This window comes from Myzus persicae, unplaced genomic scaffold (genome assembly GCF_001856785.1).
Source record: "Myzus persicae strain clone G006 unplaced genomic scaffold, MPER_G0061.0, whole genome shotgun sequence".
In the NCBI taxonomy this organism is placed as follows: domain Eukaryota; kingdom Metazoa; phylum Arthropoda; class Insecta; order Hemiptera; family Aphididae; genus Myzus; species Myzus persicae.
The window spans coordinates 1,585-18,733 of record NW_019101017.1 but is presented as its reverse complement, the minus strand read 5'-3'; the positions used below and the strand labels follow the sequence as shown (position 1 = coordinate 18,733).

The 17,149-nt window shown below is 29.8% G+C and overlaps 1 protein-coding gene across 1 annotated transcript; it reads right to left on the bottom strand.

Annotated features, from left to right (window-relative positions):
• Window positions 1–5,857: 5,857 nt before the first annotated feature.
• On the bottom strand, window positions 5,858–16,461 carry LOC111027290 (serine/threonine-protein phosphatase 2A 56 kDa regulatory subunit gamma isoform-like). The gene is made up of 4 exons (XM_022305611.1): window positions 16,284–16,461; window positions 12,742–13,265; window positions 6,796–7,185; window positions 5,858–6,067 (listed from the first exon to the last, which is right to left on the bottom strand). The coding sequence occupies exons 1-4, from the start codon at window positions 16,459–16,461 to the stop codon at window positions 5,858–5,860; spliced, it is 1,302 nt and encodes a 433-aa protein (XP_022161303.1).
• Between the last annotated feature and the right edge of the window lie 688 nt (window positions 16,462–17,149).

Here is a 17,149-nt window from a genome sequence, read left to right as displayed (position 1 = left end):
ATAAGATTTTTTTTACATCTTTTTCGATGCTGCATATCTCGTTATGGAATGGTGGTAGGCCACGCGCGCCATCTGTTGCCCGTATTTATCAGTTGTATGTTCGTTTTTTCGTTGCGATAATTACTCCGGACGCTGCTAGGGTCGCATCGGTGAATATAATTAATATGATTATTTAACTAAGAACAGAAACGTTGTCCCGTTACAGACTGAATACTCTGATGTGCTATAAAATCAAAAAATTATGCATAAATATTACATAGTGTTCTCTGTACATCGTTGAGTATAATATTATTATTAACACGTTTATTTTGTTTATAAATATTTATTATATATGTACCTGGGCAAAAACATATAAACACGGTCAAAATACAAAACCGTTTTTCCCTCGACATTTTCTTAAATGCGAAAAAGGTTCAAACAACACAAAGTATAATGTATTCGGTCGGGAATTATTATTATTGTTATTATCATTTTTCATATTATTATTTTTAGTCGTAATGCGTGAATTTGACGTTGGCACGAACACCGACCGAACATTGCCGATACGACGGTATAATATATAATAATATACTTTGGTATCTTGCCGAACCTTTTGTCAATACCTAACATATAATCAAGACGGCTGGCAACTTAACTGTGTTCAGTAGCGGACACGTTTATAATAATATCACACAATCGTATATTACCGCCATGACATATCGGTCATAATAATAATACTTTTATCACAGAAGCCTATCTCGAGTATTTTTTGCAATATTTTATACCCACACCGTGGTTGAACATGTCCGCCCCGCGGCTTTTTTCTGTAATCGCGTTGTTGAGGTGATAAAGGTAGGACATTATATTATTGTGTGCGCAGTGGGTACTGACCTAGTAAAAGAGCGGTAACGTAATAAAATTGTAGTACCTATTAAACGTGAGCAGGTCCGGTCACCCCCTACACTTGACCACCACCATAAAACTTACAACTTACTGTACTGTAATAATTATTTTTGTGAATTTCGTTTGATTTATCAAAATCGAACACGCAACCGACATACTAGATGACATATAATTGGGTAGCCTTGCGGAATATTTCTTGAAATTGCCAACTAATTCTTTTAAAAAAACAGCGATTTCAGTATATCAATGATCAAAATAAAAAAAATAATTGTAATAGAGCTAAATTTGATGGTGTTTATTTTTTCTGTGGCGTGCTACAATTATTTGAACGAATTTAAATAAATCAAAGACAGTACAGTGTATATTATTTTTTGACATAGCATGTACTCTATGAATATTTGGAATATATTTTTTTGATGTATAACAATGTATACTCATTCCCAAGTCATAAATATTTGTAAAAAATTTACCAAAATATGAATTTGACAGTATTGGCGTTGAGTATGTAGTACCTATGCACCAATCTAATTCTTCAAAATTCTAAAAAACCCTTTTATTTACAGTTGGTTTCGTTGTACATTATAATGTTAGGCATGTCATCGAAGTATTTTTTTTTATGATTTTATATTATACCCTTGCCCCGGTGGCCCAGTATAGAAAAAGGCACCTACGTTGTTTTAATGTTCTTAAAATATATTATATTTTATACATACAACTATACCAGCTCATATGCCTACATTTTATATGATACATGATACAAAATATATTATATTATACAAACTACAAAATTAATTCATATGGATATTACCAAAAGAATATCGAACCGTACATTATATTACATATAGATAATGTACTATGCTCACTAAAGTTATTACGATTCGGGTGGGGGTGATTTTGGCATGCCAATAGCCAATTAATATTAAATTGTAATATTATTATTGTTATGCAGAAATAAAAAATTCTATACAAGCGAAGTTCATAATACCTAATACTGGAGTCTGTGTTTACAAATAGGTTTATCATCCAGTCCGAAAACCAGTATGATCGTTAAACGGATCGAAGCACGTTACTGGTATGTTCCCGAAAAACTGTTCAAGTAATATAACCAGTTTTATAGTTCTATGATGGTTTACCTATTCATTGTTACAAACAACACGGCATATTGCGTTTACGGAATGGTTTTAGGCATCCGATGGAAGTTACTTAGGAACGTTTCAGAGTTCCATTGAAGCGTTATTTTTACATTACTGTAACAGTTTTTTGCACGGTGGGACAAATATTTTGCGTGCATTACTTACACTAAGAAGTAGTGATAAATTACACATACTCGGCCGGAATGTCCGATTTTCATTTTAACCATTTTTTTTTTTTGAAATTTCTATCGAACTTCAGGAAGTATATTTAATTTACTACCGCTTTTAGTATTTTTTATAGATAAGCAAACAGGATTATATTTCATTTTTGGCGATATATTGACATGTAAATGCGCTTGCGAGTGCTGCATCTGTGACCGACACTGTGTGACAGCGATTCTCGAAAACACACACTTAAGTTAATTTACTTATACTCACTCACAGACATAGTTCAAATGTCATATGAATTGCTTAAACATTACCTTAAAACATTATACGCTCCAGCTAGCCCCCTTGAAAGTTACAATACATCCAACGAGATAATATTTTATACGATCTCTAGAATCGTTTACAAAGATATTTTGACATAAACAGGTTCATAGCAAAGACGCATATAATTGGCATAAGTTGTTGATGGTGCACACGTTGTACTAAGTCGATAGTCATCATCGGTTTACGTTCACGTGATTTTCATCCGTACACATAAATTCATTTTTTTTTATAATACAATAAATCAATGTTTTCTGTTATTTTTTTTTTATTAAATTAATTAACCATGACATATTGTATGGGATGTATGAAAAATAGACCAAATTTGCTATACTTGGACCATATAACAATAATAAATATAACAATTATATAACAATAATAAATCAAATTTATAATCCAATTATATATTATAATTATTATGTTCTGTATACTTATTTTATTCAATTTACCAGTTAAGACAAGAGCTTTTCAGATATATTCGAGATGAAAACTTATACTTTAAATCTATTCTGAATATAACAAAGTTCATAAACTTTGAATACTGGACGAATTAGCATAGATTCAAACTTCTTATTAAAGATTAAATGTTTAAAAGTTTCAAACAATCTATAAATAAATACATCTTTTCTAATAGTAATGCTGAATTTATGGGGCATATTTTAACCAGTAATATTCCTAGCATGACGTCCATATTATCTTCATTGGTACTTAACATATTTAAAAAATTTTCTCAAAAAGTTTTGATAATACAAGTTAATAAAAAATGTTTTTAAAATAATAAAAACACTTAATCAGTAACTAATAATTATTCAATTACCAATACGGTTTATTAAAATTCTAACTTAACTATAAATTAACTTAAACAACATAATACTTATGGTTTTATGCTTTTTTTGCATATATAGAATGGGTCATTTTTTTTTTGTAACAAACCACTCGTTGTTTTTGATTTTTAACATTTGATTAATTATATGCTGTAAGATACAGGTAGTCAAATTGTATTGCAGTTTTTTAGTTTTGGATATTACTTAGCTACCCCTGTTCACTTTATTACAGTCATAAATATATAATATTCAATGAATAATTTGGTAGGTAGCTATGAATGTTTAAAGTTTTTTTAGTGGAAACGAGTGCCAAATGAAACAATACCTCCCCATTCTCCTACCCCTTAAGCTAGTCGCTTGTAAACCTTGTTAACTTGTTAACTAAATATTGAATGTTGATGCACGACAATATACAGACAAATATTGTACTTAATAATTTCACGTGTACAAAACAGATACGTAAAAACTCACATTTGGATTAATAGAAACTATACTCGTAGGTACTACGTAATAATAGAGACGAAATTAATAACTTGGTTCTAAATAAAATACAACCAATAATCAATTTGTATTGTTATGGGTAGATAGATAATATTGTTTTTTAATCATATTCAGTAAATATATTATAACGATAACTTACATAGAACACAAAATACATCTGTTCATCATGTCACTGGTTACTAAATAATACATCGATAATAATATTATACATTATAATATAGTATATATTATACAAACGAAGGTCTGGAAAGTAATATTACAAGACTTAACTTACCTATATATCAGATGTTTAGTATAAATACAAATTGCAATGAAGATTTATATCAATAAAACAATATATTGTACATTTATATGTACATCGTCTTATTTTATGGTTGCATACTACATTGAAATATTTTTTATTTGCTGGTTTTTGTGAGATTATAGGTGATCATTAGTATCGTTATGTAATAATTTACAAAAATCAAATATGTAACAGCGCTCGGCAATCATGCAGTACTTCAGTAGACCTGTAGACATTGTAAGTCTGACAGACTGTAGACACAATATCAATGTTATAATATTATAGGTGATTGAGATAATAATTTAAAAAATATATATGTAATATATATATGTGTTACGGGCAAAAGTCGAAATCGGGCAAACCCTAGAAACGCCCGGGCAAAACGCGAACTGCCCACAACCCTTGGGAAAAATGTAATTTTTCGGCTTTTGAACCTAGTTATGACCAACCTCATTTGGGCAAAACCGTATACTGACTTTTATCGTAAGGGTAAAACAGTAGTGTCTAAAATACGTTCGCTAATATTTAATACGAATAGTGGTTTTTATTATGATTATAAATGACTAAAAAAATCTTGTTAATTCATCGAAAATCAATTCCCATCTCTAACAGTCGAAACGACAGTGCAATTTCTAGGCCTTGTGTTTATAGACGAAAAGTCGATGCAAATAATGTGTTAGGTGTTATATTAGGTATTACTGACAATGGATTCTGTAAATTAGGAACCAAAAATGGAATTTTGTCATCACTAGGTTAGGCCAGAAACCAAATATTTCAGTGCAAGGAACAATTAATTACTTGCGTTGATGTACCGAAAATCGAAATACCATCGAGGACTACTAGAGTTCAAAATTCATTTAATAGAGGACAAAGATTTATTTTTTGTTCTTGCAAAACTAAGTGCACTACGAGAAGATGCTAATGTAAACAACAAAATATTTTGGGTATTACTAAATGCCGTGAGTCTAATATGATGTAGCAACAAACAAACAAAAATATTATTTTTTTATTATTATTTATGTGTATTCAATTATATTTTTACAGTATTTTATGATTATTACTTATTTTTATTTAATATTAGTGAAGTTATTTAAGACCCTACAGTTTTGCCCAAATGAGGTTGGTCATAACTGGGTTCGCCCGGTCAAAAGCCGAAATATGACATTTTGCCCAAGGATTGTGGGCAGTTCGCATTTTGCCCCGGGCACTTCTGAGGTTTGCCCGATTTCGACTTTTGCCCGTAACATATACATATACAACACAGAGACATTTTAATTTTTGTTATCTACCACTATATAATAGCATGAAAAATATGTAAATAAGTATATTGCAATAAAGTGTAATTTATTTCATTTTTTACAAACAAATCGCCCTGTATAATTTATATTTGTGCCAAAACCAAAATGAAACAAAATAGGTGACGCTCGATGAAGAAAACAATTTTAATATTATTCAAACCCTTAAAATTGGCAATTAAAAAGTTTTTAAACTGACGTTCAACCCTTACACGATATCATTTATACGGATTTTGGTATAAGAAGATTAAATCGAATAAATAAAAACACACATCACGATGTTTGCATGGTACTTAAAATATGCGTTTAAAACTATTTTCGTTTTAATTAAAAGAACTTTTTAAAAGTTCGGATTTAAATTTTATTTTTCATCACTTTCTATACATTATTTATTGTACAATCTATTGTTTAAGCATCATATTATGTCCATGTATGGAACTTAGTGAAACGCTAAACAGTTGATTTCGAAGGATTTACCAGTGGTTTCAGTATTTTCTGGGATATATAGTCATAATAATTTATCACTTTAGACTTCCCTTCCTGGAACATCTCCTCCGGATCTTCCACACAGCTGTCTTTTATCACATTTTTCATTACCATTATGTTTAGCAAGTTGTTTGCCATGCTTACACAATCTGAGTTCCAGTGAGTTCGTTTCACCTATAAACGGATTTATAATATTTCAGTACTATCATTAGAACTGTAGAAGTAACTATAAATTAAATGTAATAATGGGGATAAATAATGTGAGTATACATTTAGTTTAATGCGAGATCATTCATGCCTATCAAGCGCATTGTTGAAATTGTAATAAAACTTTTGGTAAAATATCAAAATTTAAATTCAATGCTTGGAAAGTTCCTTTAAAAAAGAAATTATTTCACGTTTATCTTGTTAAAAAGGAATAAACTAAATCGTTTCTTGTTCATGGCATAAAGAAAGGAACTAGTTTTTTCCTTCCTTCTCAATAATTTGAATTTGAATATAATTTGTAGTAATAAATTGTTTAATTACCTATTTTGTTATTTTGTTTTTAAAATGTTTGATTCGATTATTTCATACAAGTTAATACTGATCAGAATACTCAGATTGACTTGACATTATGTAAACATTGTCAATATTATTAAATATTATAGAATAAAGGCTAAATTATATAGCTCATTATATCGACTAAATTTCTAAAAAAAAAACAACTTTTGTTCTTTAAATTCCCTATAGTTAAGAATAAATGAACGAAAAAGAAAACAAATAAAATCATTTATGTTTCCCTAAAAAATGAACAAAAAACGTCCCCCTTAAGTTCCTGAAAATGTCATTCAATTTCCATTTAAATCATTGCAACGAGTTCTTTTGAACTAGTTCCTCGAAAACATTGCATTTGATTATACCTTTTTCAACGCGTTGACGACGACTCTGACATCATCTTTCCTGCTTTGCCAATATTTAATGTTTTCGTGCATAATTCGAATCCAAAAATTCATAGACTCTTCGGACAGCTGAAAATCATAGTCACTGAAAAATTTGGATATGTGGCAAACAACAGGCAACTGCAATTTAATCCAATTGTCCTTGTTGCACCATTCGTATAACTCGACCATTGTACGCAGCAAAACAATGGTCTTCACGTTGTGACTTTTCCAGATGTCCATGATGGATACTAACACTTTAGGAATCAACTCATCGTGTTGACTATCTAAAGCTTTGATACATTCTATTAGCTTGGACTTGAAGGAATACAAATATTGGTGTTTGAGTAAACGCAACAGAACTCTAGATAGCTACATTTCGGAACAGAGAACAAATATGAAATTATTAATAACAAATTTACTACTGAGAAAGAAGTTGCATAATTAATACATCATAATATCTTATTATGTCACATTAATTATAATCAATAATTATGTTCCGTGCAATACATATAAGGTCTCTTAACCTATTGTTAAACTAACATATCATATTATCACGAGTTTTCTATGATTTCACCAGAACTCAAATATATTTTAGAAGCTGCGTATACCGTGAATAAAATGATTGATCATATTTTGGATTTCTTGGAATTCAATATTGCATTGTACTTTGTAAGCACAGTAATAAATTACGCAAGGAGTCAAGTCTATTTAATATTAAAGAGTATACACTAACGTATTGCAAATTTTTCTAGTCGATCGTATAGTAAGCTAATATGTTTTTTCTTGGTAAAAAAAAACCATCAAATGTAATACACGATTCCTCATAAACAATTTTTATAGAAATAAAAATATCTAGAATTTACAATGATTATTTGTTTTCAATTTTTCGTCTAAAGTTCAAATGTGTCAAAATTCGTCAAAGTCACAAGAGTTTAATAATTATTTTATAACTACTATTTTAAATTTTATTAGCTAAATCTTAAGAGTTAAATGCAATGTTCCATATAAGCCTTATTATCATACATTTAAAAGTCTTAAAAATATGCATCAACTCCATTTATTTTGACCAATGTTTAGATATTTAAACCTAAAATATTGATTTTTCCTCTAACAAATGTAGTTATTTAATTGTAATATAAAAAAAATTAATACTTACTAGGGATTTGAAGTTTTTTTACACACAATCAAATTTTTAAAATATCAAGTCTAATTTTAAGCTATAACGCACCTAACTATAACTTTGGTATTTAATTACATTAAGGGGATCGAAAGACACTATTTTTCATATGTTTTAGACCAATATGCGGTGGTGAATTACACATACTCTGGAATGTCCGATAGAATTTTTAATATAATATGTATGAATTCTTTGACAAAATACCGAGGCTTTTTTGGAAGTTGATTAAATTACATTTGTGTTTATCTTGGCCATACCTGATTTTAAATACTGAAAGCTATTCCTAAAGAGCATAGTCTAAACACTTATAAATTTAACCATTTTTCCGAAATTACAATTGGACTTCAGAGGGTATGTTTGATTTACTAAAGCTTTTAGTAGTTTTTATAGTTAGGTAAACAAGATTATATTTAATTTTTGGCAATTCATGAGCATGAGTGATGATGCAATTGCATGAGCGTTCAATAGTTACACCAGGCGAGGGGTGCCCGAAAATTAAATAAAGCAAAATACATTTGGTAAAAATATGATAACTTTTGGATTAATTTAATCTATATTCGCAAGACAACTTATTTAAAAAATAAAGAACTAAGTATGTGCTAACTACGAATTAAACTAAATATTTTTACAAAAAAATGTAATTCGTTGTTTTATTGATAATATTTCAAATACCGTAATATAATATATATGTATAAAATTATAAAACAAATTATTTTAAATTACTTGATAATTCAAAAAAAAAAATAAAGAAATGCAAAATTAATTTTTTTTTAAGTTTCTTGCGTAGGTACAATAATCACATTTTCTTTTCAAACATCAATACGAAAAATGGTATGTAATATCATAGAACTAAACCAATCATCACATAGATACCTATTCACCGCCTACTTATAGATAAGTATTAAGACGTGTATCTATTTATAACATAATAAATTCCCAATGTAGATTTATATTCCTTTTTATTGGATTTTGAATTTTTATTTCACAATTTGTTCATGAATATCGAACAACAAGCAGGCTCGATGATTCCATGAAAGAAAACGCAGTGTTGGGATAGTGACTATTAACTATTAGATGCAGTTTGATCATCGACAAAGACACCAATAAGAACAGTAGATAGATGGTTAAGTTATGAAGAATTTATTATTATTGAAAATATTTAATAAAAATAGAGCAATTGCAGCACCGTGGAGATTCTTTACACTTTCCGCAGTATTTACAAAAATGATCTTTTTCCTAGAATTTAAGAAGGCAATAGATAGATCATAGGCGGTGGAATGAGTTTTAGTTCAACCGTAAGGCCTGCATACCAAAAACTGTCAAACGCTTGGGAAACATCTATAGGAAAGTACCAGTGAAGTATTGTTGTTCTACTAAAGAGAAAGATATTTTGTCTAATAAACGATGGATTTTACATAAATTACAAATCTGTATGATATATAATTATATAAATTTATTGTTTTCAACTTAATTGTAAAGTATAATACAACCTGTTATATTGCAATATGTATCAGGTTAAAAAAACCATTTTATTTATGTTTTTAGGGGGTATAATATTGGCGATTGTAATTGAATTTTTAAATATTTTTAAATAATATATAACTACAAGTTCAATGAATTTTAAAGGTGGTGAATTATCATTTCTTTTGTTGATTGTGAAGTGATTAAGAAAATATGTAGACGATTCACAAACATGCTAGGATTTTAAAGCAATTGTAAAGCTTCAACACTATTATTATCCATTTAAAAAAGAATACAATTTTGGATAAAATGACATATATTTTTGTACATCATGTTTTCATAGTTTTGAACACGATTTTTTTCTAATTATTATTATTATTTTTATATTAAAGTTCTCTTTTACACATTGATATATTATGCAATATCGACAAATACAATTTCGAACGTGTATTTTTTTAGAGAATTATCACGTATATTTCAAACTAATTAAGATAAATATTGTTTACAAAATTACAGCCATCATTGAATAAGTATGTGCTGAAATATAGTTTTGGTTATTATGTAGGATATAATTGTTTTTTTTTTTAGTTAATCATCCAAGCTTAATGCTCGAATATTAAGTACAAAATATAACCAAATGATTTTTATTGATTAAATTTATTTTATTATATATGTAATTCTTTTTTTATAAAAAATTAAAAATCAATGTTAATAGAAACATGTTTACATACAATAAAATAAAATATAATATTATTATTATTATTTTATTATTACATAATATTTATTATTACAATAACTAATAACCCACTAAGTACCCCACACCATGACATTGACCGTGATTAGATTTTATCTATTTGTATAAATGTGATACATTCTTTTTTTAAAAAGTAAATACAGTTTGATAAAATGGCAATGATGAATGAAAATGCAATGATAATACCAACGATATTGTCGTCATAAAACAATGTGAAGTATACTATTTTTCATATCTAAAAAGTTTTTCATATGTAGGAAATATATAGTGCAATAATAATTCATCTATATTTTTTTTTATTATAAGCATTATATTATATTTCTGACTATACTTATATAAGTAATTATCTAAAATTTAATTTTTAAGTAATTTTCTAACTGTATACCACATTCAATTAGTTTTTATAGTTTAACGGTATTAATCTACAATTTTAGACCCTATACTGTTGTATATTCACCATGGACTCCACAGGGCTTAAGAACAACTTTGTTAGTCAATATACTTTATGAACCATCCGTGGGACACAATAAATAAAAAAAATACGCATTCGCAGACAAATGGATGGACGGGTGAATAAACGATAACTAACGATTAGTAGGTGTGCGACCAAATCGAATGACAATGTATTATCTTCGTCTTACAAACGTAAACCTAGCAAATTTTCTTTCTGCAGAACTCATTTCTTGTTGTTAACTTTAATATTTGAGTGAATTGACCTATTTTCAAGGTTATAACTAGAGCTCGGATTTCAATGGATTTGCATATTTTATTTTGATTGTGCGACACTACTCTTTTTATACTACAAATGTGTTTCAAGTGCATATAATATTCTAACGAATTGTTTGAATTTTTAGTGGATTTTGAAGTATATTTTAACTCATTTTTTTAACAGTCTGGAGTATTTTATCATATTTTTTCCTATTTCTGTGAATATAACATAATCCAAAACAATTGTTTTTAGATTTAAATATGAAAATTTGTATTTTTCTCGTTTTTGTGCAATTACATGTCATTATTTAGTTTTTAAATAATTTTAGTTTTAAAAAATTAAAAACACAACCAATATTTGATTACACACAGATATAACTTGTTTAACCCGGGCACATCAATTTTATTCTATTCTATTTTAGTATCGAAAATAAAATTATTTTAGGTAAATATTTTAGATTTTTGTTCATAAATTTATACTCATTCTGGATTCTGAACAGAGTGATGAATGTATTGATTTTACAATGATGAGTGTTTTTTATGCAAAACCAGTCTTGGATAAACTTGATTTTGTTTTTTTGTAGTTACACAAAAAGAATAACCGTAATATAAGCCTTAAAAAATAGCTGTACTACTTTCAATTTTCAAAAAAATGTTTAAACGACCATTTTCCTTACAGAGTAAAATATTAAAAATATGTTTACTCGTTTTCAGCTATTTATAGGCATGAGAAATTAAAATTTTTTTTAGTTTTTTATAAATTATTGTTGATAATTGATTAATAATTTTTTACTGGGTCAAAAAATTTGCAAATTTAATAAAAGGTTCCTCATAAGTATTTCCACCTACAACAAAAAAAATAATGGAAAGACACATTCATTTTTATGAGCGTTTTAAGTTTTTTTAAGACATAGGATATTCATTCGTTTAATAAAAACTCTTTGTCCTCGATAAATTTTTCTTGTATTTTGTTATTTTGTTTACATGATAAAATTTTCAAAATTGTTGTGACATTTATCTATATATAGACATTTGTAATATTGGAATTTGAAAAAAGACATATGAAAGTCAATTTCTCACGACATTATAAATATTTAAACGAAAAATAACTATGTTAGTTATGTTATTGTAATTCAAAAAACATTATTCGTGAAGACTTTAAACTTTTACGTATATTGTAAGTACATTTTAGTTGTATCATTGCAATGACATTTTTCAAAATATTTAGATTAATTTTAAGCTATTACTTATTTTACCACAAGCCTAATCACACTGTTCAACGATGAGGTGGTATCGATTCAAAAGTTAATAACAACAATATAATATGATAGAAATGGTGTACTATTATGATAATTTAATATTAATCAATAGGATAATAAATGCAATATTTTGAGCAAAAATTAAATCAACCTACGTTCATTGTAATAGTAAAACAAGTTATTTCATAGCCATTTCAAAAACACACATCATGAATATACTTGATGTAGGCTGCCGACCATCTTCAGAATCGTTTTTTGCATAAGTGCAATGATATATCATTAAATTCAAATTTGACCCATTCATTACAGTGTCTCACTCGACACTTACCGTACAGGCGGCTCAGCAAAGCGGTGCCCACTCGCCCACCTTTTTTTCAAGGTCAATAACACGGACACGATAGATATGGTGTTAAAAGTTGGTTTTTTACGGTATTTACATTTTCAAACAAGTCACGAGGTTGTGCAAAATATCGTGACGATTATTGAAGAAAAAGAGTGCGAACCCACAACCACCACTCGGTGGAAAATGAAAGAACCGCGGAAAACGGTCAGCTGTGTTACGTCACCTTATCAACGGCCGGCCTCGAGACTTCCGTGTAGACGACCGTGTCGGCGACGAAGTCGAGCAGCTCGAGGACGCCGTTGTGTCGCGGCGCGTAACCGTACGCGAAGTCGGCCAGCTCGTCCACGGCGGCGTCGAGCACGGCCGGTTGGGCGGACGGGCACGTTTCCCGGACGCGGATCATCGTGTCACGGGCCGTCAACCGCTCGTTCATGTCGGCGGCGTTGAGTCTGTGCGCCAGGCCCCCCGCGAACCGCCGTCCCAGGTGCGGCCCGGCCTTGTCGCCGTCGAACGCCAACCGGTCCACGAACGCCCGGAACGCCTGGTACGCCATGGCCGTCTGCTGGAACTCGACTGCCGAGGCCTCCGCGGCCGCGTCGTTCTCCGCTCCGCTGCCGCCGCCGAATCCGCCGCCGTCCACGCCGCACTCGTCGTCGTCGGCCGCCATGTACGACGAAGGCGGCAGCGGCCGGAACACGTTGGACGCGAACATTTCCGCGACGGACGCGTACACGTCGGCCGGATAATCTGACGATAAACGAAATGTGTCCGTCAAAAGGGGGCGAGTCGACGATAACGATATTTATTTTCTCAGGCATGTGTACGGGGAATAGGTATCTCGTAGGTATCGGTAATAGTCGGTTAGGTTAGGTTAGATTAGGTGGGTAAGGATATTATAAGGAGTTATAAGGAGTGATTTTTTAAGCCCCCATTTTATCAACATTTTTCCCTTTAATAGTACATTCATTCAAATTCTGGTTTTTAGAATGTGTCAGTAGACATAACTAAAGACCAATTATTTGCCTTTTGCCCAATCGAAAACAACATCAACAAAAAACCAACACACATTCATAAAACTTATTGATGTACAACTTATAGTACTAATCTTAGAAAACCATTGTATTTGTTTATATAATTATATGTAGCTAATATTTATTTTGTTGTACGCTAATAAGTAAGGTGAATTTTTTATATTTTTTATTTTATTATTTTTTATATTTTTATTTTTTATATAGTCATTTTCTTTTCTAAGGTCTTCGTATTTTAAACATTCTGTAAGCATACGTTCAACTGTTATATGTGTTCCGCATGTGACGCATACTAGAGGGTGTTTTTTGGCCATTAAGAAGCTGTGACTAAGTCTTATGTGGACTATTCTAATCTGTTTAAGACTGTTTCGTATTTTCTGTTTGGATTTGTGGGCAACTGAAAGATTGTTCTTTTTATTGCACTAAGTTTTTATTTTGTTTTTTCCATGTTGTATCCCATTCTGATATAGTTACATGTATTTTTTTATTTGTTTTTTGATATCAGTGTATGTTTATATTTGTACTTTTATCTGGTTTGCTTATGGTATTTGCTTGGAAGATTTGTCTACTGTTTCGTTGCCCTGGATGTTGGAATGTCCTGCTATCCATACTCGAGCAATTGCTTTGCGCGTTGGTTGAATTTTCTATTTTTACTGTGATTTCACTGAGATCAAATCGATTTTAAAGGCTTGATAATTCTCTAAGCGAGTCGACAGCGATTATCCAATAATGTGCATCTTGGTTAGATACGTATTTAACTGCCTCCAGGATGGCAGACACTTCGGCGGTATTGATAAAACAGCGATCATTCATTTTTTTTTTTTTACTATTTCTGTGGTATTTGTGGTGACGGTAATGTCAACTCCTACGAAGGATTAGATGCGTCGGTGTATATTTCTGTATAATTATTGTATTTTTCCTTGTTATCACATAATTCATTTTTGTATGTTAATTTGTTAGATTAGATTATGTAAACAAATTATGGATCACTAGACACTTTGCTACCTCTGAACAACATAGAAAGTCCGCAACCTATGTGTATGACGACAACGATCATCTGTGCAGTGACAACCATGAGATGCAATAACAAAGCTATAGCTCGAGGATTGATACTCATTTATGTTTATTTGGGTAATATATAATAATAATAATAATATATAGTATTATACTGAAAATGTCTGTTGTTAATTAATACTAACATAATTGTTTAATTTCATTAACCATACATCGTAAATTGTAAATTATTCACTTTTAACCGATTAACATCCTTTTGAATTGAGCATAGTTGATAATGTGTTATGTATTTCGATTTATTTTATCTAGATAAAACCCTATTTGGCCATGTCACTGGGGACATCATGTTTTTGAGTCTTAGTCTTTTCATCTTATGTCGTTCAGACCTGTCCACACTTCGAATAAGAATGACCCATTGTCCGCGATCATCTATTGTGAATATTTGGTCTACTATTATGACTGGATAAGTTTTAAATTACCGCCGTCCTGCAGGTCACCGGGCCCTCATTCATCCCAAGAGATCTCTAAGTAGGGTACTACTTAGTCCACAGAGACAGCTAGTGTTGTACATTATTATTGTTTTGAAAGCAATCACCGTAGCATTCGAAAACGATTCCGAACAGATATCGGTTTACTGTATAATGGCGTGTATAGTGTATACGACATTTTTCAAACATTAAGTGATCATAAATATAACTATATATATATATAGGTTTAGTATGTAATAATATATATAAATGTTTTTTTTTAAATAAATAATACGATATACGATACGAATATCTTTATGCGTTGATTCAGACATTATCCAGAGTTATCATTTTTCTCGAAATAAATTTAATAGCCATTCAAAAACAAAAAGGTTGCTCATGTTCGCTCAGTACTGACGTCACATGGGACGTTCGAGAAGAAGTCATAATCAATCAAAGTTTGAAAGTATAAATGTCTCGCCTACGATGTTGAATGCAGTTTAAAAATATATGTTTATGTTTATATTTATACACATACACACAGCTTTTGAAACATTTATTTTCGTAAAATACTCAATACTTTATTTACAAAAAGATTGTGTTTACACTCAACGGAAAATTCGAATGTTCTTGGAAAACCTAATCGATGAGTTAGAACTGTGTTATAGATCAGAATTCAAACCGTATGTTATTTTTAAACAAAACTTTTTCATATGTTAAAATGTGTTGTTAAATTTTGATTTCAGTATTTGACCCACAGGTTTTTCATTTTGAATAAATACAAATACCATATTATAAATATTATATTATATTCATAGCGTAATTAAACCAATCGATAAAATTACTTATAAATAAAATCAAGCAAAATTCCCCATTCATATTTTAGCATTCAAATGTTGAGTATATTATTTATTCAAAATAACGATTTCTCCATAGAAACTTAAAACATTAAGCCACTTAAATCCTATGATTCACACACAATAATATTTTTAGAACATTCAAATTAATTTTAAATAGATATGTGTTAGTTTACAGCTAACTTGCATTTAAACGAAAACTTAATTACTATATGTGCATTAAATATTGAATAGGTTATAGTTGTGCTTTGTGTAGCTACAAAAATGTTTGGAAATAAGTGCTGGTACCTGGATTAGGATAGGTTGGGAGCCTATATTACTTCTAGCAGCTTGAAGTTAACGTTTAACAATATATATTGGTAGGACAAGTAAAATATACCATTAATTAAAATAGTTCACCTTCATCAGTATCACTATTCCACATTGCATACAATCCTTTCAAATCACTAATTTTTTGTCTCAGTTGAATTTCATCATCGGCTGATAAAAATGGAGTACATTTCTTAATTAGTTTCACCAAAACATTATTTATATCTTGGAGGTCTGGAGGATCATCCAAACTAGTACTAATGTCCATATTTATGCTAAAGAAATGAAAATTCAAGAATAATTTATAGCGAAAAAAAAACTATAATGTTGAAAGTTTTTAAAATATTGATTAAGACATAACAACAGTATGCCAGTTAATTATTAAAAACCATGGAAAAATAAATTATAGATACACTTGTTTTTTTTTTTTATTTAACTTTAGCTTCAGCGACAAGGGCCATTAGCTTTATACATTATATTTTATTTATTTTTGGTAACAATTCGATTACAATAATAAAAGACTTAAAATTATTTTTTGTGTTTCTCATAAATGTATTATTTCTTCATTTCAATGCTTCAAAAGAACACTAGATTTGTTTTAATTATAAAATTCATATTTCTTATAATAACTGAACTATGTTTCCAAAGCTAAATACTGTTCGTATGTTTACAATTGTACGATGATAAGTGCTTATTAGAATATTTAGTCCCTACTTCCTACGACATAACGGCACCAGCCATACAGCATTAATATATGTTTCGATAAAATATATGCGATATGTTTTAATATCTTACCCTCCGTTGGATATTTTAATATGGTGAATGGAAATTCTAATGCTATTTTTGATCTTATCAAATAATATTTGCTAGATTGAACAACTACCTAAATCATTTTACACCGTCCCACACTCGACGTCATATTTGATTAACAACACGCGCGTACATCAGTATAGTAA

Bases quoted from the DNA above. Each gene is read 5' to 3' on its own strand.
- LOC111027290 (XM_022305611.1), bottom strand. From the start codon at position 16,461: ATGGACATTAGTACTAGTTTGGATGATCCTCCAGACCTCCAAGATATA. The intron at 13,266-16,283 runs GTGAACTATTTT...GTTTATCGTCAG, and splicing joins GAATAGTGATACTGATGAAG to ATTATCCGGCCGACGTGTAC. The intron at 7,186-12,741 runs GTGACGTAACAC...TCCGAAATGTAG, and splicing joins CGAGGCCGGCCGTTGATAAG to CTATCTAGAGTTCTGTTGCG.